This window comes from Muscardinus avellanarius (assembly GCF_963383645.1).
Source record: "Muscardinus avellanarius genome assembly, chromosome: 4".
Classification (NCBI taxonomy): Eukaryota; Metazoa; Chordata; class Mammalia; order Rodentia; family Gliridae; genus Muscardinus; species Muscardinus avellanarius.
The window spans coordinates 136,121,564-136,147,751 of record NC_137789.1 but is presented as its reverse complement, the minus strand read 5'-3'; the positions used below and the strand labels follow the sequence as shown (position 1 = coordinate 136,147,751).

The following is a 26,188-nucleotide window of genomic DNA, read 5'->3' as shown; positions in this document are numbered from 1 at the left end:
GATTACAAGCGTGCGCCACCACGCCCGGCTATATAAATAAATTTTTGATAAATCTTTTCTTACTATAAAGGACTGGTGGTGTCTGCGTGACTGAGGGGGCACGCTCTGCCGCAGGTGCAGGTGTGGTACAGGGTGCTGGCGTCCCCACTGAGGTCTCTGGGCACTAGATTTGTCCTCTAAATCCAGTGTGATCTGGGTCAGAGGGTGCCTGGCCTGTCTCAGAGGGAAGCTCAGGTAGAAACTTCGAGAGTCAGAAGATCCTGTTCTGAGTAGGACAGAAGTAGCCCTCGCAACCCAGAGCTCACGGCCAAGAACCAGCCAAGCAGCCAGCCCCGTGCTCCTCCCTCCAGCCCCGCCCTGGCTGCCTCCACCACCTCTAACACCTTTTGATTTTCTTCCTTGCCCCTGGCACAAGGCAGTCATTTCCCATGGAGAAACTCTCAGGATTTAAGGCTCTGCCAGAGAGAACTTAATCCCCACAGGATTAAGCAAAAAAAGAACTGGCTTCAACAACTGGCACCTGAGCTCTGGGTGTACAGCTTTGGGGCGGTGAGGTCCTAAAGGGCAGGCCTGGGATGACACGCCCAACCACTTCCGCCACACCTCCAGCTTTCCTCAGTCACTCAGCCTTCCCGCTTTACCCTCCGGGCTCTGCCTTCTTCCTGTCCCAGCCTCACAGCCCCCCAAAGAGCAGAAGGTACCAGCTGAGCTGAGGCAATGCCCAGACTCCAATACTGACCCCTCTGTCTGGACCAGGACCCTGCTGGGGACAGAGTGGGACCCTGACCGCAAGACCCATGGGAGCCGGCCTTCGCTTCGGCCCCAGGGAGCGCCCCTGAAGGAGGGACACTTGGTTTTTCTGGGGTCCCCAAAGCCTGCTGCCTACAACCACTGAGCAGCCTCAGAAAAGGAAAACGATGGCATGACATCAATTGGTACACAAAACAACACAACCAAACAGGAATTAAACCTCAAGTGCCAGGGGGTGTGGCCCAGCGGCAGAGGATTTGTCTAGCATATGAAAGGCCCTAGGTCGATCACCAACACTGAAAAATAAATAAATAAGCATTTTATTTTTCAAAAGCATAGGGAATTCTTTTTCATCCTGACAGGATTATCCCAAGGGTGCTGCAGAAAAAAGCGGCACTTATACAGAGTCCTCAGGCAAGTTTTCCAAGTGCCTGTGCTTGCCAGGCAGTGCGGGCAAGCCACTAGTCCTCCAGCCCCGAGCTCTTGGCCTCCACGTACTCCAGGGCCTTGGCCTTGACTGCCTGCACGTCCCTCTCCGTGCCGTGCTGCTTCTCGTAGTCCAGGTAGCGCTTAAAGAAGAACTTCATTCTCTTGGGGGCCAGGCTCAGGTGAATGACCCGCTCAAAGATGTCCCTGTGAGGAGGCGCAGGGAAGCAACTGCCTCGTGGTCCCCGCCGTGGACTCCCAGCTAGAGCTCATACCTGCGCTCAGCTCGGCTCTCCACACCAGCACTCCCAACTTCATTGCTACTGTGAACTCCTGGGATGCCTTGGGGCAAGACGCCGCCACCCTCACTTCCCAAAGGAGCAGATGCTCACAGGTGCCAAAGGATTTAGCTGCCTTAAGTCCCAAGGTCGTGGATGGGAAAGGCAATGAAGTCTGGACCGTGAAAGAAGCCAAGCTTAGCGCTCACAAAGGGCCTGGGCGGGGTGCCGCTCCAGTTCTTTCTGGACCTGTCTCCCCACCTGACCCTCCCTGCCTTGTGGATGCTGGGGAACAAGAGAGGTCCTGCCTGAGAAGGTCCTGGCGAGTGCTGATCCCGAGGGAGGCTGGAGCCAGGCCACCTCCACAGTGGCCATCGGAGCTGCCGGGAGCCTCGGTGTCATGCTGTCCCTGCCGCCCGCCCGTCAGCCCTGGTCTGTCTCCCCTCTCACCGGACTTCCTTCTGGCTGCCGTGCTTGATGACCATGTCGATGTAGACCGACCAGACGTCCGTGCGCTTTGGGTAGGTGCTCAGTGTGTTTTCAAAAATGGCTTTGGCCCGTTCCGCATCCCCCAGCTGGAACTCCAACTGGGCAAACTTGGTAATCACATCCACATCTGTGGGAGAGGACAGATGAGACAAGACAGAGACCGGCAGGCCCCCCAGATAGCCGCGCTGCAGGGACAAAGCGCGCACGACTGTCCTTGGGTTAGGACCTACATCACGACAAGAGGGGAAAGCCAAAACTGACAGTGGGGTAGGCTCTGGGGAAGACACAGAAATGAGCACTGCAGACACCCTACTCGCTGGACTCAGCAGGGAGCAACAGAATGAATGCTAATTGCTTTTGGTGTCGCCATCTTTTGAAACTTAGCCTATAATCAACAGCGAGATAGTTCCATACCATCCACAAAGGCTCCCTAAGTCAGACGCTCCACCAGCCCTGGCCAAGAAGAGCCGCCCAGCCCTACCCCCAGAGAGCAGCGAGCCTAGGAACCGGCGACGGCACTCACGCTCCTTGGCAGGCAGGCTCTCGAGGGCCCGCTGCAGCACACGGTGGCTGGCCCCCGCCTGGCCCCGCCGCAGGAGAAAGGCGCCATATTTGATCCAGACAGTTTTCTCCTGCCGGAAACGCTTCAGCATCCGGTTGTACAGCTCACTAGCTTCCTGTGGAAGAGACATGCTAAGCTGAGGAGCATGGTACTTCACGGGGACTCCAACAATGACGGGCCTCCAGAACTTGGGTGCATGGATGCCGAGCCCCACTAAGCCTGACTCAGAGGCTGAAGAGAGGAGGGAGGAGGCCCCACACACAGAGGGCAGGCGTTTCCCTGCAGCCCCACACCCTTCAGGAGGTCCTGGATGACAAGGGGAGCTGGGGGGGTAGGCAACACACACTCCAGGGCCCGCTGCCCCCACCTAAGCCACTGCTTCCATCACCTCACCCACTTCCCGAGGCACAGAAGGAGCTATGGGCTCTCCTGGAGGATGAAGACGCTGGGACCAGAGCCAGGAGTAAGCCGGGAAGGCCGGGCCCCAGAAGCTAGGGGTTTGCCCCTGCGGCAGCTGGCCCTGGGATGCCGGGGTCCTTTGAAGAGGCTGAGGACCCTTAGCAGCCAGCCACCTGGCCGGGCCTCCTACCTGGAACTTCTCAGACTTGGTGTAGATGTCGGCCAGATGGACAAAGACCTTGAGAGGCTCGTTGTACTGCACGGCCCGCTCGAAGACCTTGGTCAGGGACTCCTGAGAGCCGTACATGTTTTCCAGGTTCAGCAGCGCCACCCACACATTCAGCTTCTCCTGCTCCTCTCTAGAGGCACAGTGGGCAGCACGTGAGCTCCATCAAGTGAGCCCGATGAGCCCGGCTCCCATGTGGAACATGGACGAACTGCTTCCCCCTCCCATAGCCTCAGGTCCCGCCCCCAGGGCCCCAGAGAGGGCCTGTCCCCAGGGCAGCTTAAACAGCGTCAGGAACCGGTACCCCCAACGACTGTCAGGTCTAGGCTACCCTGGTTCTGACTCCATTGCTGGGAAGGAAGCTTCCAGATCACAAACTGGCTTGAAGTCTGAACTAGGCACAGACTCTTGGCTCTGATTCTCTCCCCAAACCAAGGAAATGACACAAAAGATTGACTTCCTTCTACTAGGCTTCAGAACACTGATCCCACCCGGCCTGGACAATGGGCACTGTCAGGATTTTACACAGGTATATGCAGAGCTGTCTTGCCCACTCGACTTCTGCTCTAAACTAGGTACCTTAAGTGCAGAGATGGTAAATACCACCTGAAGCTATTTCAGTGAAGAGGACATGAAATATAAATGAGCAGATCTGTTTCAATCAGCCACACCTATGAGAGGCTGGGAACTGACGAGTCCCTGCTGCAGTAACCCAACTGCTGTGAGCCTGCCCAGGACTGTCCCGGTGCCGCACGCCACTGCCAGACCTCAGGGCAGCGCAGCGCCCCCGTCTAGAGGCCCCTCCCCGCAGCGGGCTCCAGGCCCAGACCTGAAGGAGATGGTCTTCAGGGCTCTCTCGGCCACGGCCCGGGCCTTCTCGATCTCCGTGGCCTGCAGGTGGAAAGCCATGTACTGCAGCCACAGGATGGAGCTGTTGGGCGAGCTCAGCACCAGCCGGTCAAAGTCGTCGGCCGCCTCCGGCTGCCGCCCAGGATCCATGAGCGCCTGCTCCATGCGGGACAGCTCCTTCTCCGCCTTCTGCTTCTCCAGCTCCCTTTCCTTCTTGCTTTTCTTTTTCTGCTGCAGAAGATGGGAAAGTAAGTGAGTCATCGCCCCTCCAACCCAAGGGAGGTCTGTGGGGGAAGCCATGTGCTGGCAGGCAGGCCATGGCAACTGACTCCTTGGCCTGGGCCTGGTGCCACCCCAGCCCCACCCAGGAAGAACGCCCAGCCAGGACAGGCCGGGAGCCGCAGGAAGGACAGCGCCCAGGGACATCGCACCGTGGCTTCGCGCGGCTTCTCGTCTTCCTCGCTGTCCGAGCTCTCGCCTCGAGGCGGCATGGCTGGGGTCAGAGAGTCGAGTCCAACGTCCCAAACAAAGCCTGAAGAGAGCCGCAGCCGGGGCACGTCTGCGGGCTTGGTCGGCATTCCCTGGAGGATCAGAGGTGCTGCAGGAAGCCCCCAGCCCACCGCTATGCCAGAGACCCTCCCCCTCCCTGGCCAGGCAAGCACAGGGCAACACAGAGGCATCCTGAGTAAAGCAGGGCTGGAGGGAGCTGGGCAGAGAAACCACTGAGGGTGGTGGAGTGCCAGTGCCTAAAGCCAGGCAGCCCTGCCTGGCGGCGGTAGCCCACGCCCGTCCTCAGCTCGGCACTGCTGCTCCGTCCCAGCAGGCACGCCTCCTCTGCACCTGCCCACCCCAGCTTCACTCCGGGCCACTCGACAAACATGGACTAGGGCTTAGTTTATGCAGCCGCATGGGGTAACAGGTCCCATCCTCATGGAGCTGAAGACTACATGAAGAGACTAAGTGATCCCCCAGCCCTTCATATTTCAAAGGAGACAAGGCAAAAGAGGACAGGGCCTGGGAGGGCCCGGCTCGCCGCAGGAAGCCAAGGACGCCAGCGTGGGCCCTCACCTTGGGCGCCACCCGCGTCTCTTCTATGTCCTCTTCTCCTTCTCGATAATACACTTCCACACCACTGTCGTCCTCCTCCGATGGACCAGCCTTCTTTTGTCTTTTGTTCACTTGTTCCTAAAATGTCAGGTGAGAAAACACTCTGCAGCCTCCCCTGGCACCTGGCCCAACTCTGTTCCCCACAGGACACCTATGCCTGACCCCACACGCTTCCCTCACTCCAAGAGGACCCTGGGCGGCCATGGCTGGCTTCTCCGAAAGCCTTTGCTGGGTGAGGAAGGCTCAGTCCGGGGACTTCCCTGGTCCCTTCTCCACTCCTGGTGCTCCCGGGGACTCCCTGGCCACTTCTGTATTCCCAGTGCTCCCTGGGACTTCCCTGGCTTCTCCTGCATTCCCAGTGCTCCCTGGAATTTCCCTGGCTTCTCCTGCATTCCTGGTGCTCCCTGGGACTTCCCTGGTTTCTCCTGCATTCCTGGTGCTCCCGGAGACTTCCCTGGCTTCTCCTGCACAACTGGTACTCCCAGGGACTTCCCTGGCTGCTCCTGCACACCTGGTGCTCCTGGGGACTTCCTGGCCATTCTTGCATTCCCGGTGCTCCCTGTTCGCTCCTGCACTCCCGGTGCTCCCGGGGATTTACCTGGTCACTCTTGCACTCCTGGCGCGCCCGCTTGCCCTGCCCCTTCGCATGTGGCCTCTGGGGCTCTTTCTTCCCCTCTTCCTGCCCCTTCAGGTTCTTCTCTTTGTTTTTCTGATTCTTCTTCTTCCCCTTCTCTTCTCCTTTTTGGTCCCTCTCCTCAGTCTCTCTTCTCTTCTCCTCTTGCTTCAGAGGAGGCAGTTCTGGGCAGGTGGAAAACACGTCCGGCTTCCCAGTGTCACCGGGGAGAAAGGACAGCTCTACCCGGTTCTTCTGGTGGTCCAGGCTATGGCAGACAGAGTGAGGGCAGGGAGTGAAGACAGCAGGAAAGCACACAGCCCTGGTTCCCACCTTCCCCACTCACCTTGGGAATCTGTTTGGTAGTCCCAGAACGATTGCACATTTTACCATGCTTATTAGGAAAATTCATGGGGGCAGCTATGAGGCTCCTGCCCCATCCCAGCAACAGGGACTGAGGCTGGGGTAGAAGGCTCCAAACAAAGATCTTTCACTTACCGGAGCACCAAATGAGCCACTACCCATGACATTTGGCTTGAAGTTTGCCCGAATGTGGGGCCAGAGATGGGTTTGATTCCCATCACAGACAGAGGAGAGAAGGTTCCTACCTTAGCACCCTGGCGGTGAGTAGCCTTCCTTCTGGGAGGTATTTGTCATAGAGGTCCTTGGGCAGGCTGCACTGGGAGACATGTGGATGCTGGGCCAGGCCCACCACAGAGGGGCCGAGGCTGGAAGGAGACAGATGCAGCCCTGTGGTCACACACACTGCAGAACCCCAGTCACCCAGTCGCTTTCACAGGGCCCAAGTTGTGACGGGGTTTCTAGCAGACAAGAGCTCCTGGAATTCAGGATGAAGTGGGCTTTGTAAACTGGAGAATGTTATCAAGCCTCACACAGCTATGACTGGAGACTTTTTGTGGCTTTTTGCAGTGCTGAGGATGGAACCCATGGCCTGGCACACTCTGCACAAGTGCTCTGCCCCAGCAGAAGAGATCTGTTAACCTCACATCATAGTATTACAATGTCAAGATCAAAAACTGCTAGACACACATGTGAAAAAAGAGGAAACCAGGAAGGCTGCAGGATCTCATAGTTGGCAACATGAGGTGATTTCAGAGAGCACTCACAATCATGATCAAACACTAAGTCAGCCGGGCACGGTGACACATGCCTGTCACCCTAGCACTTGGGAGGCTGAGACAGTCAGGAGGATGGCAGGTGCTAGACCAGCCTCAGCAATTTAGTGAGACCAGATTTCAAAATATGAAACAAAATAGGACTGGGGTGTAGCTTAGAGTACCTCTGGTTCAATCCCAGTACCACACACACACACACATACACACACTAAATCAAAGAAAATAAAGAATTGAAAACTGAAACTGGACATGTCACCTTCTTTGTTCAAAACTTTACAGAAGCTGGGTGTGGTGGCACACGCTTGTAATCTCAGCATTTGAGAGGCTGAGACTAGAGGATTGTGGTTTGAGGGCAGCCTCAGCTATTTAGTGAGGCCCTTTGCAACCCAGTAAGACCCTGTCTCAAAATAAAGAATAAAAAATAGGGCTGGGGTGTAGCTTGGAAGTAGAATGCCCCTGGGTTCAAACCCCAGTACTGAAAGGGAAAAAAAAAAAAAAAAAAAAAACCACTCTGCAGAAGCTGGCCGTGGTGGTGCACGCTTGTAATCCCAGCATTCGGGAGGCTGAGATAGGAGGATCGCGGTTCACAGATGGCTTCAGCTACTTAGTGAGGCTCTTTGCAACTCAGTGAGACTCTGTTTCAAAATAAAGAATAAAAAATAGGGCTGGGAGTGCTCAGAAGTAGAATGCCCCTGGGTTCCATCCCTAGTAAAAAAAAAAAAAAAAAAAACTTTACAGAAAATAAAAGCCAGGTATGGTGGAACATGCTTGTAATCCTAGTACTTTGGAGGCTGAGACAAGTACTTGTAATCCTAGTACTCTGCAGGTTCGCAGCCAGCCTCAGCGAGTAATAAGATTCTCATCAACCTAATGAGACTCTATTTCAAATTAAACAAACAAACAAACAAAAAATAGAGCTGGGGTATAGCTCAAAGGTAGACTGTCCCTGGGTTCAATGCCAACAAAATAGAAAATAAAAAGGTCTAGGGGTGTAGCTCAGAAGTAGAATGTCTCCGGGTTCAATCCCCAGTATCACAAAAATTAATGAATGAATAAATACTCAGATTTTAAAAATTTCCTTTATGTTCCCATCAAAGTTGACTGAGGGAGGCAGCAGACCCCAGACCAAGGCAGGGGGCCCAGGGAGGGCACTGGGGTCAGGGTCCAGCCCCACGGCCCGCCTCGCTCACCCCAAGAGCACGCCGTCCGGCTGGCTGGACTTCACGTAGCCCCTCAGGAGCTGTCCTTTCTTAATGTCTTGGATGGAATCAACCTCTGGATCTTCTACTTTGCTTTTCGTCTCTGGGTTTGTCCTACAAGAATAAAAGGCTTGCTTTTAACTAACCAACCTCTCATTCCCACCCACCCCCAACACGGCTGCAATAACTGTACTCTGCACGTAAGAATACACCTCCAGACCTGTCAGTAGGAGAGAACCTCTGGATGTATCCTGCTCTCCCCTGAAGTCCTGCCAGGCCCGGGCCGTGAGAGCTAGACAGGGGACTAACCTAAGCCTGGCATCGCAACACCCACTTCTAACCACAGAGCAAATGGACTCCCTACCATGGGGCCCGAGGACCAATTCATTTCTCCTCTCCTCTCTCACACCATCTTGGAAGTCCACATGGATACCTGAACATCTCCCTGGGTTCTTAGAGCAATCTGAATGTTCCCAGCTTTTCTGGATCAGAGGTTCAGGGTGTAAGTGGACGAGCAGAGGAGAAAGGTGGGAAGCCCACCGTTCTCTAGCAGAGAGATGTAGCCACCCCTCAGGCTTCTGGGCAGGTCCTCCCCCGTCCCCGTCTCGTCCCAAAGCACAGATACCTACCTGGACGATCGCAGTGACAAAGTCAACACTTGGTCTGCAGAAGACAGGACATAACATCTAGAATGCGACCAAAAGACAAGGAAATGCTCAACTGTCAGCACCTCTGGAGACGGAAGCGCCTCAGCTTCCTCTCCACAGGACTGACCAACAGGCAAGGGATTCTCTTCATTCTGCTGAAAACCGCTGAGGGACTCTGGACAAGTCACATCAGTTCTCTGGACCTGTTTGCCCCAGTCTGTCAGGTAAAAATAGCACTCCCTACTCTTCTTATCCTAGAAAGGTGCTGTACGAAGTAAGACACACGAAAGCCCTCTGAAAGGCTCACAGAGCCACATCCCATGAACAGATGTCCCTGACATATGATGGTTTAAGATTTTTTTTTTTAACTTTACAATGGTGTGAGAGCCCCATGCATTCAGGGGAAACCGTACTTGAGTTTTGATCTTTTCCCAGGTTAGTGATACCCAGCAGGATACTCTTTCATGATGCTGGAGGCAGCAGCAAGCCAGCGCCTGGCCAGCCATGCAGTCACTAGGGGAAACATTGGATGCTCCGCAGTGCTGAGTGGCTGAGCTGGGTGCTGGGCAGGCTGGGTGTATTCAGCGTATTTTCACCTTGCAGTGGGTTTACTATGACACAACCCATCGCAAGCTGAGGAGCACCTGCTCAAAGAGATGAGACAATCCCTACATTATATCAAGAGTCTGAGCTCAGGAAAGAGAGAAACACAGGAAACCACAACCAAGGGATGATCCGCTGAAGACACAAACAGCCGCTCAGAGGAGGATCAGTGAGGCCGGGCGGGGAAGCTTTCAAGAGGGAAGCAGAGTTGACTCTTTGTTGGGCTTCCCAACTATTTCATCTAAAAAGGCAATTTGTTGTCCTCAATTGCTTTTTTGTTTGGTGGTGCTGGGGGTTAAACCCAGGGACATTTGTGCTATGACCCAGTCCTTTTATTTTATTTTTTTTATTTTGGAAACAGGGTCTCACCAAGTTGCTGGGAGCCTCACTAAGTAGCTGAGGCTGGCTTCCAACCTGTGATCCTCCTGTCTCAGCCTCCCCGGTACTGGGATTACAGGTGTGCACCACCACACCCAGCTTTATAATTTTAAAAAGTAGAATCTTAGAGGTAGAAAGGATCTCAGCAACAACAGAATCCAAAATTTCACCCATGGCAGATGTCTGCCTTTCTTAATAGGCATGAGAGCCCCCAGAGCTGGAAAGGGCCTCAAGGAGCACACATCTTTAGGCAAGTACTTTATTACCAAACCTGACGGACAAAAGGAATTGCAACTTAATGCTACTCACAGGTCTGGCTGTTGCATAAAATATTTGATTTTTTTTTTTTTTTTTTTTTTTTGGTGGTACTGGGAGTGGAACCCAAGGGCTGTCTACCTCCAGGCTACACTCCCAGACACATTTTGTATTTTATTTGGAAATAGGGTCTCACTAAGTTGCTGAGAGCCTCACTAAGTAGCTGAGGCTGGCTTCGAACCTGTGTGATCCTCCTGTCTCAGCCTCCAAGCGCGGGGATTACAAGCGTGTGCCACCACGCCCGGCTTACTCAATCCTTTTTAAAATTTTTTATTTATTTTTAATAGTGCTGGGGGTTGAACCCAGGAAGGGTTCTACCTCTGAATTACACCCCCAGCCCTACTTTTTTATTTTGAAACAGGATCTCACTAAGTTGCAGAGGACTTAAGTTGCTCAGGCTGGCCGAAAACCTTCTCTCCTCCTAGTTCAGCCTCCTAAGTACTGGGATTACAAGTGTGCACCACCATGCTTTGGCTGTCCTTGAACCTACAATCTTCCTGTCTCAGCCTCCCAAATACTGGGACTATAGGTATGCACCACCACACCTGGCTTGCATTTTATGTTTTCTATACTTGTTTTTTCCTGGTATACAATCATGCATTACTCATACAATTAAAACAACAGCAATGCACCAACTCCACAGATGGGTGAGAAGAGTAAGAGAACATGGCTTACCTGACAACCTGCTCGGGGACGAAGTCCTCCAGGGGCCACTCAGAGTAGGAGTCACTCACATGAAATATACTGACCCTTCCTGTCTTCTTAAAGGGGAAGGAGACAGTCAGCCCCTCATTGGGCATCACCTGCACCACTCGGCCCATGGCCACCTCTCCTTTCTCAAGCTTGTGAGGACCTGGTGGAGAACGGACCTGATTTAGGGAGGAAAGCAGCCAGGATGCCGGCCCGGCAGGCCAGGGGAGGTGGAGGCTGCCTAGAACTGAGCGATGGCGAGGACCCAGCTCTGCACGCCATGCAGCCAAGAACGCCAGGAGCATGTGGTGAACAGCCCTTTCTTTTTATGGTCCTGGAGATTGACCCCAGAGGCATTCTACCTATGAGCTTCACCTACTTCTTTCTCCTCTTTCCCTTTCTCCTTCCTTCCTTCCTTCCTTTCCTCCCCTCCCCTCTTTCTTTCTTTCTTTCTTTCTTTCTTTCTTTCTTTCTTTCTTTCTTCTGTACTGCGGATTAATCCCAAAGGCATTCTACCTCCAAGCTACACCCCCAGCCTGATTTTATTTCTTATTTGGAAACAGGGTCTCACTGGGTTGCTGAGAACCTTACTAAGTTGCCAGGCCGGCTTTGAACCTGGGATCCTCCTATCTCAGCCTCCCAAGTACTGGGATTACAAGGGTGCGCCACCACACCTAGAATGGCTCTTTTTAAGGGATGTGAAAACACTGGAGGTAAAGGAGATTTAGACAGTGGCTGAGAGAATAAACCCCAAGAGAAAAGCAGCAGAATGAACCACACCCGGCTTTACCCAGATTCCAACACCAAAGCACCCTTCAGCCCAGGCGGTAACTGAGGAGCCCCCGCCCCGCCCCGCTCCCACCCCTTCCTCCCCGCACCTATGAGTGACAAGCACAAGAAGGCCTGGGAGCAATCCAGGCCGACCACAGTGGCCCTCAAGACCTGGCCAATCTGGAAGTTCTTCTCTGGACGTTTCAAAACCTAGAAGGATAAAATAATTCTCTGATGCTTCATTTATCTCATATCCTAACATTTTAAGTCTCCATAGCAAGTACCTCCCAAACCAATCCCTAAGTAAGCGCAGCGTTCCTGTACCCACTGAGAACACAGACAGCAGACAGTCAAGCCCAGGGAGCCTGGGTCTCCCCAGGCACGGAGTGCCCACTGACCTTGAAGCTGAGGGAAGTGAGCAACAAGGGAATTCTCCCCCGGACGTCAGGCCCGAGCTCCACTTCAAGCCATTTCTTAACCGCATTGAACTGGGAGACAAAAACAAAACAAAACAAAACAAACCGAGTAGTGGGGTAGGACAGATCCAAAAGTCCCTTCCCCCACCCGCCCACATTTTACAGACTCCAGGCTGCAAAGGTCCTAACCTAACCCCACATGTCCCCAAGGGGCAGGATTTTCCCCTGCACCCACCTTCCCTGCACAACCTCTAGTCCTCACAGGCTCCCCTGAAAACGAGCTCAGAGCCTTGGCCAGCCTGGAGGAACATGAATCCTTCCTGGCTTCTCGGCAAGTAAGAAGCTCAGAGATATCTTCTCCATGCATCAGGACCGTCCCACCCACCTCTCTACCGTGGGGGGGGAGGGCTTTTTTGTCATTTTGAAACTGGCGATCGAACCCAAGCTGGTGTACCTGCAGGGCAAGCGCTTCGCTACTGAGCAACATCCCAGCCCCGCTAACTGTAAATCATCTCCATGGACCAAGATTGCATTGCTAAGTCTATTTAGATTTTGATTCTTTACGGCTTAGAGTACTCTTCCCTAGGCAATGGTCAAGCCAAAACAACAAAACGTTTACCAAGAAGCTACTCTCCACATGGCATTACAGTGATAAATAAAAGCCAGGCCCCGCCTTTTGAAGCCTAGGCAGTAAATCCACTGGGTGTGCAAATAATGAAGCCACAAGCAAACATGTAGGAAGTACGCCATGCTACGGAGGAGAGAGCCAGCACAGGGAAGGCGAGCAGCGCTGAGCTCGGAGGGGAAGCAGGCAACAGGGGTGAAGGGTGGGCCAGGGCACAGAAACACCATGAATAGATGGGAGGGAGAAAGACAGAGGAGCTACAGCCGCGCAGCGCACAAAGAGCCCTGTGTGCTACGGCAAGGCTTCAGAGGTTTACAGGTATCTACAGGCGGGGAGGGACCGAGCTTCGGTGACATGCTCAGAGAGACGCTATGGAAAAGGGATCTGGCGACAGTGAAGACTCATCCTTCAAGGTCAAGGCCAACCCAGCTTTCTTTCTGATATGTTTCAACTGGTACAACTAACACTGATGTCTTCTTTTTGGAACTCGTGCTCCACTTGGGGTTAGAATGTATTACCTAGTACTTGCTGATACACTAACTTGCACTACAGCTAAACTTTATGAAGGGCATGAATCTAAAACCCAGTGCTGTGCTTATTTTAAATTCTGCCCTATGAGCTATTTTCCTTTCCATGTGTACAATTTAATCTATAAACACGCTCAACTGTGAGCTGTTTGCTAACTGTTTCTCCCACAAGCTCAGCATGGGAGGAAACAGAATCAAATGTCCGGTGCTAATGGCCTTCACATCTGAAAAAAGGACAGCCTTGCATTGCAGAGCAGCTACTCACCCTCTTTAAGAAGCAAGTCACAGTCTGACCGGCCTGGTACTGCTTAATCTTCTCCGCAGGGCTGACAGAGTAAGTGTTAAGGGCAACGTGGCCATCCTGCTGCTCACTGCTTGCAGAAAGGCAACTGAAAGAGTAAAACCACCTCTGGATAAGGTACTAGCTTGAGACCATCGCCCCCCAGTGGCCACAGGTTGGTTGTGCAGGACTGCCCCCCCTTTGTGTGGTACTGGGACTTGAACCCAGGGCACTGTACTCTGAGCTACACGCCAGCCCTATTTTTTAAAAAATTTCTAACAGGGTCTCACTAAATTGTGGAAGGCCTTGCCAAGTTGCTGAAGCTCACTGTGAAACTATGATCCTCCTGTCTCAGTCTAAGTACTGGGCTTACAGACCTGCATCTCTTACCCACCCTCCAGAGCAGTTTCTCTCTTTAAAGGGGAATCCTCACAGTACTAACCTGAGGGCCAATCTTTTCTACGCCAGCTATGAAGTAAGTAGTTCATGATAAGCCTTATAAGCTTGAGAAATAAAATTATTTTATTTCTTTTGTAATAGTTTAGCTATTGCTGAACAATTTACAGAAATGCTTTTACAATTAATCTTTCACTGAACTTGACAACAGTCTCATGGTGAATTAGGCAAGGCAGATACTAAACCCACTGTATACTAGCTACTGAACCAGGAGTTGGAGACCCTGTGCTATGCTGCCATTATCATTTTCTTGATCATGTCTCTCTTTTTCTGCAGAAAAGCAACACGGACATGTGATGTGGAAGTTATCAGTCCACAAATCGCATCCCCTCCCCCCAAAAAAGAGACAGAACTGCTACCCCAACTCAAACAAATAGGACCTGCCACCACACAGAACTACTAGTTCTCCCATAGAATCACTCATGGAACTGTGCAGAATCCATCAGAACCCATCAGAATATGACCTAAAATTCCACTGACCACCAAGCAGTCTTTCATTTCAAAATAATACGTATTCTTGGTTACATGTTTGTTTAGGGAATTACCAAGTCGTAAAAAATTCAGTTGAGAGCAGGGAAGAGGGGTGAGGGATTAGCAGTTCTGTGGATCCAGTTTGTGTGGGATTACTTTTTTCTTCCTACTAGAGAAATAAAGTAAGTTGGACAGAGGGAGGCCGAACAGTTCCTGATATTGTCAGAATCAAGACAAGCATTCAGGATTCCTGGCATCAGACCTTAGGGTTCCTCCCCCAAGGGGCCCCTCACCTTGGCCGAATACTCAGCTCCGGGACGGTTCGAATAAATCTGGGGTGACTGATTGGAAGAAACCTGGAGAAACAAATAAGTCAAGTCACTTCTCTTATTCTCTGGGACACAGTGATCTAGAGATCAAGACCTCTCTGCTTCACCCAAACCACTCAACTCCTGCCACGCACACCACCACGTGAAGGGCACGTCGCAGGCAGAGGGCTTCCAGCCGCACCCTCTGTAGTAAGTGGTAAGGAGCTAGTTTGTCTAGTTGTTTTTTTTTTTAATTGTCCTAGCAGATCTTGAGAAGAATTTTTGTATATTATATTCTCCAACTTTTGCATTCTAGATACAAGGAAACTAAGGCCAAGAGGATAAATGACTTAATGAAGATCCCAGAGTTAATTCCTGAAATTAATAGGCAAACTATAAGCCAGGCTTTGAATTCTTTGCTGGGCATGGTGGCGCACATGTGCAATCCTAGGACTTGGGAGGATGAGATAGGAGGACTGCTGATTTAGGGCCAGCCTTAGCAACTTAGTAAGGCAAATTAGTGAGACCCAGTTTCAATTAAAAATAAGGCTGGGGGTAGAGCTCAGAAGTAGAATGCCCCTGGGTTTAATCTCTAGCACCACACAAACGCACACACACAAAGTAAATGAGTGTAATTATGGTGTGTGGTGGAAGATTCATCAAAACAACTGCTGACATATGTCGAACCATAGCTGAGCCAGGCAACCTACTGAGTGCGCAGCACGTGTGTTCTCTTTCAGTCTTTCCAACAGCCCCAGAAGGTGGTCACCACCATTACTCTGACTACAAATTAGGGCAACAAAATTTAGAGCTAAGTAGTTACCAGCACATGGGTATGGTCAATCTAGGTCTGACTCTAAACCTATGCTTCTAACACTACGCTATTATATATGTATATGTGTGTGTGCGTTTGTATGTGTGTACATAATATATATATAAAATTTTTTATTCTACCTCCAAACTACATCCCCAGTTTTTTTGTTTGTTTGTTTGTTTGTTTTTTTCAGCATTGGGGATAGAACCCACAGGGGCATTTTATCTCTGAGTTACACCCCAACCCTACTTTTTTTTATTCTTCATTTTGAAACAGGGTCTCACTGAGTTGCAAAGGGCCTTACTAAGTAGCTAAGGCTGTCCATGAACCACAATCCTCCTGTCTCAACCTCCCAAATGCAGGGATTAAAAGCATGCGCTACCACGCCCAGCTCTTATTTTATTTTTGAAACAAGCTCTTGTTAGGTTGAACCCAGGGGCATTCTCTCTCTGAGTTACACGCCCAACCCTACTTATTTTATTCTTTATTTTGAAACAGGATATCACTGAGTTGCAAAGGGCCTCATTACTTGCTGAGGCTGTCCTCGAACATGCAATCCTCCTGTCTCAACCTCCAAGCACTGGGATTACAAACGCGTGTCACACCTAGATTAACTATGCTTTATTTTTTAAAAATATAGCTGGATGTGGTGCTAAGGCCCTCTGCAACTTAGTGAGACCCTGTTTCAAAATAAAGAGCCGGGCGTGGTGGCGCCCACTTGTAATCCCAGCATTGGGGATGCTGAGACCAGGGAATCGAGGTTCGTGGACAGCCTCAGCTACTTAGTGAGGCCCTCCCGCACCTCAGTGAGACCCTGTTTCAAAATAAAGAATAAAAAATAGGGCAGGACGAGGGGTTAGGCCGGTGCTGGGGCCAACGAGGCCGGCATTGGAGCCTGCCGTGAGGCTAGGCCGGTGCTGGGGCCTCCAAGGCCGGGATTGGAATCCTGCCAAGGGGTTAGGCCGGTGCAGGGGCCAATGGCCAGCATCGAAGCCTGGCGTGAGGCAAGTTCACTCCTGCGGCCTCCAAGGCCGGGGCCAAAGCCAGCTTAGGGGTTAGACCGGTGCAGGGGCCAGCGAGACCAGAACTGGGGCCTCCCATGAGGCAAGGCCGCTGCCTGAGTCAGCGAGGTCTGGATCAGTCCACTGAGTAGCCAGGCCACTACTGGGACCATCAAGAGTGGGATCGGTACTTGCAACGCAGCATGTACAGAGAAATATCGCAGAAAATATAAATCAGATGCTTCTCTTAATCAGCAATAACTAGGAGGAAAAGGGCAACAGGAAGAGGTTGAGCTATAGAAAGGGCCCTATAGTGAAGCAACTAATGTGACCAATCAGAGGGTATGTAATACTGGAGGACGGAGCCTCTTTAAAACGCAGGAGGTACATAAACAAATGTATCAAAGTAAATCACCAAAGAAGCATGGGATGGAGGGAGGGGGAGGGAATGGGATGGGGGCTGGAGGAGGGCTAATTGGATGATGTGTGCTTGTATATCCTCTCAAGTCTTGTACTCCAATGTGATTGATATATGACTACAATGCACCAATTTAAAAAATAAATTAATAAAAATAAATAAATAAATAAAAATAAAAAATAGGGCAGGGGGTGTAGGCCCCTGGGTTCCACCCCAAGACCTGCAAAAATAAAATAAAGAATAAAATCGGGCTGGGGGTATAACTCAGAGGTAGAATGCTCTGGGTTCAATTTCTACTATCATAAGAAATCATGCTAAAATGTTCTCTGGTGAATGCCTTTTCAACTCAGAATTTGGCTTACGTGCAACTTTCTGCAATCTGCCTACATTCCCGCTCCTCCCTCAGGTATGACAATCTCCCTTCAAAGCTGGCACCACCCCCCAAAACCTCATACTTAAACGTCTTCACATCTCGCCCGCCAATCACTCGGGCAGTGACTTTCTCTCCAACTTTCAGCTTAGTGGTAGGAGAGGCGCCCACAGGAACATCATCTAGAATATTGGAGGCATGGATACAGCCAACGATGCCATCTTCCAGAGTCACAACCACATGGGTAGGCTTCACAGACTTGACAGTCCCAGTCACCACGTCCCCAATAGCCAAGGTGTGCTTCTTTCTAATCCCTTGATCCCCGTCCTCATCCTCATCGATCGTCTCAGATTCTTTCCGGGTCTGTCTCATGGTTCTCATGGTCCTCTTGGCAGCTGGTCCCTCCACAGCCAAAAGAAGACCGGTCACTCCTGGCTGTGTGGTCTTGAGAGTCAGGCAGACACCCTGTCCCACCTGCAACTTCTCTGAGTCAAAGTGAAAGGTGTCGTTGAGGTGAGAGATTAGGGAGAAAGCTGCCAGGTCACCAGTCTCTACCAAAGAGGCCACAGCAAAGGACTCCTCTAGGTGCTCCACGATTGCCTGGTGTTTGCTGCCTTTCTTCAGCTGGAAAAGAGGAAACCAGTCATCCCACGTTCCGTCCCCAGCACGACCACATACTCCTGACCCCAGTGGGTAGGTAGAGGCTGGAGAAACCCTCTGGTGTCCAAGAGACTGAGCTGTCACCAACCAGCCTTCCCTCTCCAGACCCAGTTTTCCTGTTTGAATACTCAACTCATGGTCCCTCATCAGAATCACCTTGATTTGGTTCCTGTTTTGAATTCAGATTCCTAGGTCTATCCTAGAACAAGTGAAGTTGAATTTTAAGTGATTCTGATGCATAGTAGGCACCCCCTGGTGGCTCTCTGGCCTTAAGACACCGAGGGTCCAATAGTCCTGTGGGCTCTCCTCCCAGTGTGTTCACTCCTACCGTCATTCAGCCATAGTCACTACTGAGCTGTCCCTGTGCAAGGCACCCGCCTGACTTTCCTCAGAATCCCAGCTCTGCTTCACTTAGCTGGAAAAGGGTTCAGAGCCAGCAAAACGTCTATTTTCTCTTTGTTTTATAACGGTAAGAGACTAAAGGCTAAAGATTATGTCCAGAAAATTCTCTATACCATAGTCTATGCAAGTAGGTGCTTAATTAGTGCTTTAGGTCATGACCAAACACAGGCTGCACACCCCTAATCTGCTTGAAAGGCTTCAGGTTTGAGGACAGCCTCAGCAAGTGGTGAGACTTATGAACCCAACCAAGATGCTGTTTCAAAATAAAAATAAAACAGGGATGAGTGTATATCTCAAAGGCAGAATGCCCCTGAGTTCAACCCCCAGTACTGCAAAAATAATTAAAATGAAAATAAATTAAGTTCTGTGCAGGCCAGGCACACATCCTCCACATTGCTAAGGTCCTAGCCCTACCGCTCCCTAACCCACATGGCCCACTCACTCACTTATTTACTTTACCTGTTTGGCCATAAAGATGGAGGACTGTGTAATTTATCATCTGAACCACAGTCAAAGTCAGTCCTATTAACCACACCAGGATGAGGTAAATGCTGGAACCAGGCATGGTGGTGCACACTTGTAATCCCAGTACTTGGGAGGCTGAGACAGGAGGATCTCAGGCTTGAGGACAGTCTTAGCAAGTAGGAGACCTCATCAACCTAGCGACATACTGTTTCAAAATAAAAATTAAAAAATAGGCTGGGGAGCCAGGCATGGTGGCATACACTTGTAATCCCAGCATTTGGGAGGCTGAGACCAGAGGATCGCGGTTCGCGGACAGCCTCAGCTATTTAGTGAGGCTCTCCTCAACTTAGTGAGACCCTGCTTCAAAATAAAGAATAAAAAATAGGGCAGGGGTGTAGCTCAGAGGTCGAATGCCCCTGGGTTCTATCCCCAGATGCGCAAAAAAAAAAAAAAGAAAAAATAGGCTGGGGTGTAGTTTAGAGGTAGAAAGCCTCTGAGGTCAATCACCAGTACCAAAAAAAAAAAAAAAAAAAAAAAAAAAAAAAATGCTAGACAGACAGATGTCACCTCACCTAAAGACACCAAGGTTAGAATCCTGGAGCTGTCATAGGGCTTAATGGCGCATGCCTGTAATCACAGAACTTGGGTGGCTGAGACAGGTTTGAGGACAGTCTCAGCAAGTAACGAGAAACTGTTTCAAATTAAAAACAAAAATAGGGCTGGGGTTGTAGCTAGGAGGTAGAATGCCCCTATGTTCAGTCCTTAGCACCAAGAAGAATGACTCCTGGAGCTGTGAGTGTATGAGGGAGTAATGACTTCCACAGAAATGGAAGCCACAAAAAGAGCTTACCTTTTTAGCTTTTCTTTTCACTAAGTCATGGCGAAGGGAAACATGCACTTCCAACTTCAACATATCTACATTGAGGATTACAACCTTCTTTTTCTGCCCAGTTTCTACCTCCTGCCCTGCAGCGTAGAACCAAACACAGCAGGATCATTCTTTGGGAATGGGATGGAGGGAGGACAGCCCCTTTCTGAGGCCCTTTGGCCCCAGCAAAGATGGCACTTCCTGGGTCTATACAGGCAACAGTCAGGGAAACCAAAGTGGTCGACCTCCCACAGGCCAAGCTAGAGTGAGCTTTAGTTTATGCAATCTGACACCCCCAAATCTAGATTCAGCCAATCACAACAAAGGATTCATCCCTAAACCTTCAGTGCGCTGTCAGTTGTTCTGATTTGCACTCACACAGCACAGACATGCCAAAGGCTTCAAATGAAACGACTCATCTACCCAATGTATTGGAAATCCTGCACCCAGCCGAGGGAGCAACCACCACAGGGTCTCGAGACACTCACCTGCCCGCTGATACCTGCTGGCTTTCAAGACCAGGTCAGGCACTGGACCCCCACTGAATACCACAGAGCCATCTTCCAACACCTCCTGCACCACCAGGTCGAGGACCATTCCTGGGGTCATCTCAGCCAGTGTCTGGATCAACACAGAGTCTGCCAAAGGCCCAAAGGAAGCAGGAGTTAGGTAGATGAATCAACAATCACTATGCTTTTCCTCTGGAAGTGTGCTGTCACCACAGAAGCCAATGGACACTTGAATCGTTGGCAAAGTAAAATCACTATTGGCAAAAATGTCCAGAACGCACAAAATTCATACTCTTTTTCAGAGAGAATTATGCCCCTTGCTAATCCTACCTGACCATAATTTGTGAAACTAGAGAACAAATACCAGGAACACAGGCTTTCCTCTGGTTTCTAAATTTTCTTCTACCCTTTCAAGCCTTGTGCTGGGAAATGCCATTAGGGTTCCAACAATTCTGCACAAAGGTTCAGAGTCTAAGAGTCTAAAATAGCCCCTCACAAACTCTAGCAGATCTCTGCTCCACTTTATCATCCACTACATATTTGCTGAATAAAGAAGTCAAAGTGGAGAAGTGAATAGTTTCACAGCAAATGCCATCCCGGGCCATAGAACTGAGGGAAGTTTTGATTCTGGACTAGCACATGGGACAAGGAGGACTCTGGGGATCCTGAGAGTGACCTTTACCTTAATACGGGTGGCAAACAAGAGTGCTCATTTAATAAATATTGGACTTCCCACTGATTGATTTGTGTGCTTTATGCAGATCATACTTTTACTACAAGTAAATGCCACCAGGAATGTTGGCAGCCACCTGTAATCCCAGTAGTTGGGAGGCTGAGACAGAGTGCAGGTTCAAGGGCAGCCTCAGCAACGAAGTGAGACTCTCAGCAAGCTAGAGAAACCCTGTTTCTAAACAAAAATAAAAGGGCTCACAGGTAGAATGCCCTTAGATTTAATCCCAAGGACCACCAAACAAACAAATAAGCAAACAAGGTTTGCCAAGTAAGGTGCAGCGTGTATCTATGATCCCAGCTACTGGGGAGGCTGAGGCTTGAGCCCAGGGTTTCAAGGCCAGCCTAGGGTACACAATAAGGCACTGCTCCCCCTCAAAAAAAATTTTTTTGCCAGTTTAAAAAAAAATATGAGAAGCCCAACAACAGATATAAAGCCTAACAAGAAATATAATTACAACACACATACTCCCACCCTGACCCTGACCCTCAACCTCCTGTTCCCACCGTACAGGCGCAGAGGCCCCCACCTTGGTTGCTCATGAGGCTGCGCACACCCTGGAGCTCCTCCAGGCACTGGCTCAGGAGGAGGAGGCTGGTGCTGGCCGATTCCCCCAGACTGCAGTCCGACAGCCGCAGCGAAAGCAGCATCCGTTGTTTCTCCTCATCCACGTTGGTTACCTTTGCTACCACCGTCTGCCCCTCGACAAAGTGGTCACTTGGGGTGGTGACAAACTTATCACTCATGATCTGATGGGAAAAGGGGGCAGAAAATGGGGAAAGAAAGTCCCCACTAAGACAACACACTTAGTGTGTCCAAAATGGGGCACAGGGGAAACGTAAGTGGACCTGGGGAGTTTGCCCCAGCTGTGTCTGAACACAACTCTACTTTCTTCCCATAAAATTGTAGGAGAGGACTTGGTTGCCCAACCCAGCCTGCAGAGAGGACACCAACAGAGAAAGCATATTACTGGAAGGCCAGAGGGGCCGCAGTTGTCCCTGTCCCTAACACCCAATGGCAACTCTCTGCTCCTCTCTATGCATGTTCCTGGTGTCTTCCCTCATGTTCCTATTTAAAAACTCTTCTGGCCAAAAATATAATGATGTTTTATCTGGCTAAATATTAGGGAGGTTGGGCGTGGTGGTGCACGCTTGTAATCCTAGCATTTGGGAAGTTGAGACAGGAGGATTGGGGTTTGCAGACAGCCTCAGCTACTTAGTGAGGTGCAACTCAGTGAGATCCTGTTTCAAAATAAAGAATAAAAGCAGAGCGTGGCGGCGCACAGTTGTAATCTCCATGCTTGGGAGGCAGAGACAGAAGAATCGAGCAGGTTCGAAGCCAGCCTCACTGGCTTAAGAGACCCTGTTTCCAAATAAAAAATATAAAATAGGTCTGGAAGTGTAGCCCAGAGGTAGAAGGGTTCCATCCTCAGTACCACCAAAAAAAAAAAGGGGGGGAAAAAAAAGAATAAAAAATAGGGCTGGGGGTGTAGCGTGGAGGCAGAATGCCTCTGGGTTCCATCCCCAGTACAAAAAAATAAAAAATAAAAATCAGGGAACCAGACTGATGGAAGAGAAGAAACCCTCATGAATGATTTGTGGCAGGAATAAGCTCTGTGATATTTGCATGGTATTGTCTAACACTGAATCTGGTCTAAGGCTCCAGCCCTTTCTGGGTCCCAGTTTACTCAACAGGCATGAAGGGGCTCCAAGTACATCCACTGTTTGGACCTTTTTATGTCTGAAAAGTTTACAGTTCAGCCGGGTGTGGTGGTGCATGCTTGTAATCCCAGCGCTTGGGAGGCTGTGACAGGAGGTGCTTAATACCTCAAAACCCCAGAAGGGTGTAAAAGCTATATTGGGTTGCTCAGGTTCAAAGCCAGCCTCAGCTACTTAGTGAGGCTCTCAGCAACTTAATGAGGCCCTGTTTCCAAATAAAGTATAAAATAGGTCTGGGAGTATAGCCCAGAGGTACAAAAACCCCTGGGTTTCCACCCCCAGTACCACAAAAAAGAAAAAAAAGAAAAAAAGAAAAAAGTTTACAGTTCCAATGGCACAGGGAAGGGAATAGTAATGCCCAGGATATTCTGGTGCCGTAACACCTCAAAACCCCAGAAGGCTGTAAAACCTATACCGGGTTGCTCAGGAAAATCCACTCCCAAGTCCAAACATGCCAACCCTAAACACAGTTCAGTCCTCTTCACGCTGGAGACTAGAGCCTTCGGGGCCACTGCGTACCACCCAGTGCTGCTGTGTGCGAGACCAGGTCCTCTTTGTCCAGGAGGCCACTCCTGCGACGAGCGGGAGGCACGGCCTGGATCTTGGCTCCACTGCCCCTCCACCAGGGCCTACAGCACACACCCCTTAAGCAATGCCCTTCGGCTCCTGCAAAAAGTCAAGGAACCTGCTTCCTCCCCCTCCCTCGGGTTCCATGAGCCTGGGGTCTCCTCAAAGGCCTCTGTGCATGGAGGTGAACTTACAGCTTTCGGGGCCAGTCCACTAAGACCCGAGGGAAACTGGACGAACACACCATAGTCTTTGATGCTCTTCACAAAACCAATGAGCAGCATTCCAGGGTGGATTTCTGAGAAGTTCTTGGGATCCTGACCACCTTCAACTGTGGAGACCAAGGCTGGCTTCCTGCAAAGGAGCTGGTAGCAGTTCATCAAGGAATGTTCCAGAAAGGGCAGATGACATGTCCATTGACCCATTTCCTTCTTTCACGCTACACTCTCTGCTATCACAAGTCAGACCACCACCACCAGCAGCAGCAGTAGCACCCAGAGCTTAGGAGAAGCCAATCTCTCAGGTACCACCAACCCCGCACTTAGCAGCCCAGCACGGGCCCGCCATCTGTTTCAGCGAGACCTCCCAGGGCTTCTGATGCACACTACCATTTGAGAATCAGTTTGAGTCCTTTCCTGATTAACTCATCTCCAGACTACTATTGGAGACCAAAAAAGGGATGGCTCATCTCCGTGGTCTTGCAGCTGGGTCAGCCATCGCTCAATTCTCTGATGGCCCTGTCCCGACACCAGTGAACCCTCTTCTGCCTCTCTAAAGAGACCTCACTTTACACTTGGTGAGCAAAGGCAGTGTTTACTTTCAGTGCAGCCACACAAACACCAAAGGGTCTATTTCTGAGCCCTATCTCCCCAAGGAAGAGAGGAATAGGGAGGAAAGGGGGAGAAAAGTAGCTACCTTATTAAATGTTAAACCCAAGGGGAAATTTTCCCATGGGGTTTCCAACTAAGAGCAGAGCTCGGCCCAGATCCCCCAGCCCCTCGCCATTGCCCATGGGCCCCCCGCGGCTGCAGGTAACAGTCAAGGATACAACCTGGCTCTCACTTTGGCTCAGACACAGAACTCGGTGAAGGGTGTCGCCTGCCTGGAGCCAGTGATACAGTAGCGGGCCATTGGCTACGTGGTCTGACAGATGAGGTGTGGGGAGGAAAGCGGGGATGTTGTGGGGCAGGACAGCCACCTGCAGTCCATCTTTGGTCTTCTCTAAAACTTTCACATCCACCAACTGCTCAGGGAACAGAAAGACACAATCTGCTGAACAGACAACAACCTCGTCTGATCAGGCAAAGCGGAGGCTTCCCCCAGACCCCACCCATGCCAGGACTCAGCTAGGGGCTCCCATCACTCCTCGCCAGGCCCTCCTCTGAGTCCCAGGGGAAGGGAGAACTGCAGGCTGGCCCCAGGGACCAGAGAGGAAAAGGGCAGCAGCACTCTCTGAAAAGCCACACAACAGAACTTCCCTTTCCTGACGGCGAATGTGTATGGGGTCCTCTCTCAAGAACCCCTCGGGGCTCTGCATCTCACGGAGCTACCTCGCCCTTCTCCCTCCCGGGCTCCGGTACCCTGCGGTCAGTGGCACCCTGTTCTGTCACTTTGTAAGGCAGAATAACTTGTCTGGAAAAGTCCAGGTACCTGCCCGACGTTAACGACTCTTCCTTTCTTATGACCGTGTCCCATGCCCTTGTTCTCTGGCTCTGGATTACCCAACAGCTTGAAGGACAAGAGCATCTTCTCTTTGGATGGCTCACAGTTCAGCACCGCAACCTTTACCACCTAGGGAGAAACCACATGCCTGGCTACCTGCTGCAGCAGTAGGCCGCATGGCATGGTGCCCTCCAAGAGCGCTGCAAAGGCCCCAGAAGATCCACCAAAACTGGCAGTGAAAAGAAGAAATGTACAGAGACTACACAGATTTCCCATAAGCCACCCCTCTGAATAATTTTTGTACAACCCCAGTTTTTAAAAAATCATTTTTCGCCGGGCATGGTGGTACATGCTTGTAATCCCCATCCCCGTGCTTGGGAGGCTAAGACAGGAGGATCGCACAGGTTCGAAGTCAGCCTCAGCTACTGAGTGAGGCTCTCAGCAACTTAGTGAGACCCTGTTTCCAAATAAAATATAAAATAGGTCTCGGAGTATAGCCCGGAGGTAGAAAAGGCCCTGGGCTCCACCCCCAGTACCACACACACACACACATACAAAATAAATAAATAAATAAATAAATAAATGGAAAAAATCATTTTTCCTAAACAGACTCAAACTCACTAGTTTTAGAGTACTGCCCCCATGGGGACAGTGGCCTTGGAAAATTTCTGTTATGAGGGACACAGGCTCACAATAGGTGGTAGCTGATGTCTTCGGTTGTGGCCCTGGGTCCATTAGTTTGCCAGGGAGGGTTTTCCTCCTTTGCCTTCTCCTCCATTAACCCAGCTCAGGCCCGCAAGGTCACTGTGCAAAAGGTCCGCCTGTGCGCTAGACCTCGTTCTTCAAACACTCTCCTGCTTACTAGGCCCTGGCACCTTGTTCAAGGGGTCAAGAGTAGGAAGGTGTGTTCAGGGCAAGGGTTACCTGGCCAGGGTAAAAGACCGTCTCCGGGTCGGGGATATACTGGGCACTGAGCTCGTGCTTGGGCACTAGTCCCTGCACATCGTTGTAGAACTTCACAATGCAGCCGTAGTCCCTGACTCTGACGATGACACCGTGCGTCTGCAGACCGGGCTTGGCGTCATCATAGCAGGCAATGATAGGTAGTTTGGACATGACCAGGGTTTTCTTCAGGGTCATTATCAGTTTCTTGGCTTCAGGGTCACAAACCAAAACCTAGGGGGAAGGAAACCGGCCATTAGCAAGTTCCCTGCTATGGAGAGACCCACTGAGCCGGTGTCAGCAACGCCTGAACCCAAAGGCCATGGGCCATTCCCCGAGAACCTGCTATTGCTTTTTCATCTAATAATCTCAGCCGTGGATCTTTCCTGCTTCCTGCAGGATGGTCATCTAAAGCACATTAACATCTTTTTCGAATGTACTTCCTCCCATAAATGACTGAGATACACCCTCAACAACTGTAACTGAGGCCTGCTCTCTTCCCATCTAGCCAAAACAAAAAAAACAAAACAAAAAAAAAAAA

The 26,188-nt window shown here is 50.7% G+C and overlaps 1 protein-coding gene across 2 annotated transcripts in view; it reads right to left on the bottom strand.

Annotated features, from left to right (window-relative positions):
• Positions 1–1,211: 1,211 nt before the first annotated feature.
• The window catches only part of PDCD11 (programmed cell death 11), a gene marked incomplete at both ends in the record, with an annotated part of 41,791 nt that continues 16,814 nt past the window's right edge, over positions 1,212–26,188 (bottom strand). The window contains 24 exons of one of the 2 annotated variants that reach the window (XM_080694505.1): positions 1,212–1,383; positions 1,905–2,070; positions 2,467–2,620; positions 3,095–3,263; positions 3,960–4,210; positions 4,411–4,560; positions 5,048–5,164; positions 5,685–5,967; positions 6,308–6,427; positions 8,026–8,148; positions 8,664–8,720; positions 10,653–10,830; positions 11,546–11,648; positions 11,837–11,926; positions 13,272–13,377; positions 14,507–14,569; positions 17,210–17,748; positions 19,502–19,617; positions 20,008–20,157; positions 21,288–21,507; positions 23,238–23,408; positions 24,092–24,286; positions 24,694–24,834; positions 25,630–25,881. In XM_080694505.1, coding sequence (XP_080550631.1) covers positions 1,212–1,383; positions 1,905–2,070; positions 2,467–2,620; positions 3,095–3,263; positions 3,960–4,210; positions 4,411–4,560; positions 5,048–5,164; positions 5,685–5,967; positions 6,308–6,427; positions 8,026–8,148; positions 8,664–8,720; positions 10,653–10,830; positions 11,546–11,648; positions 11,837–11,926; positions 13,272–13,377; positions 14,507–14,569; positions 17,210–17,748; positions 19,502–19,617; positions 20,008–20,157; positions 21,288–21,507; positions 23,238–23,408; positions 24,092–24,286; positions 24,694–24,834; positions 25,630–25,881 — 4,086 coding nt within the window. The remainder of the gene's footprint in view (positions 1,384–1,904; positions 2,071–2,466; positions 2,621–3,094; positions 3,264–3,959; positions 4,211–4,410; positions 4,561–5,047; positions 5,165–5,684; positions 5,968–6,307; positions 6,428–8,025; positions 8,149–8,663; positions 8,721–10,652; positions 10,831–11,545; positions 11,649–11,836; positions 11,927–13,271; positions 13,378–14,506; positions 14,570–17,209; positions 17,749–19,501; positions 19,618–20,007; positions 20,158–21,287; positions 21,508–23,237; positions 23,409–24,091; positions 24,287–24,693; positions 24,835–25,629; positions 25,882–26,188) is intronic. The other variant, XM_080694506.1, reaches the window with a different exon arrangement.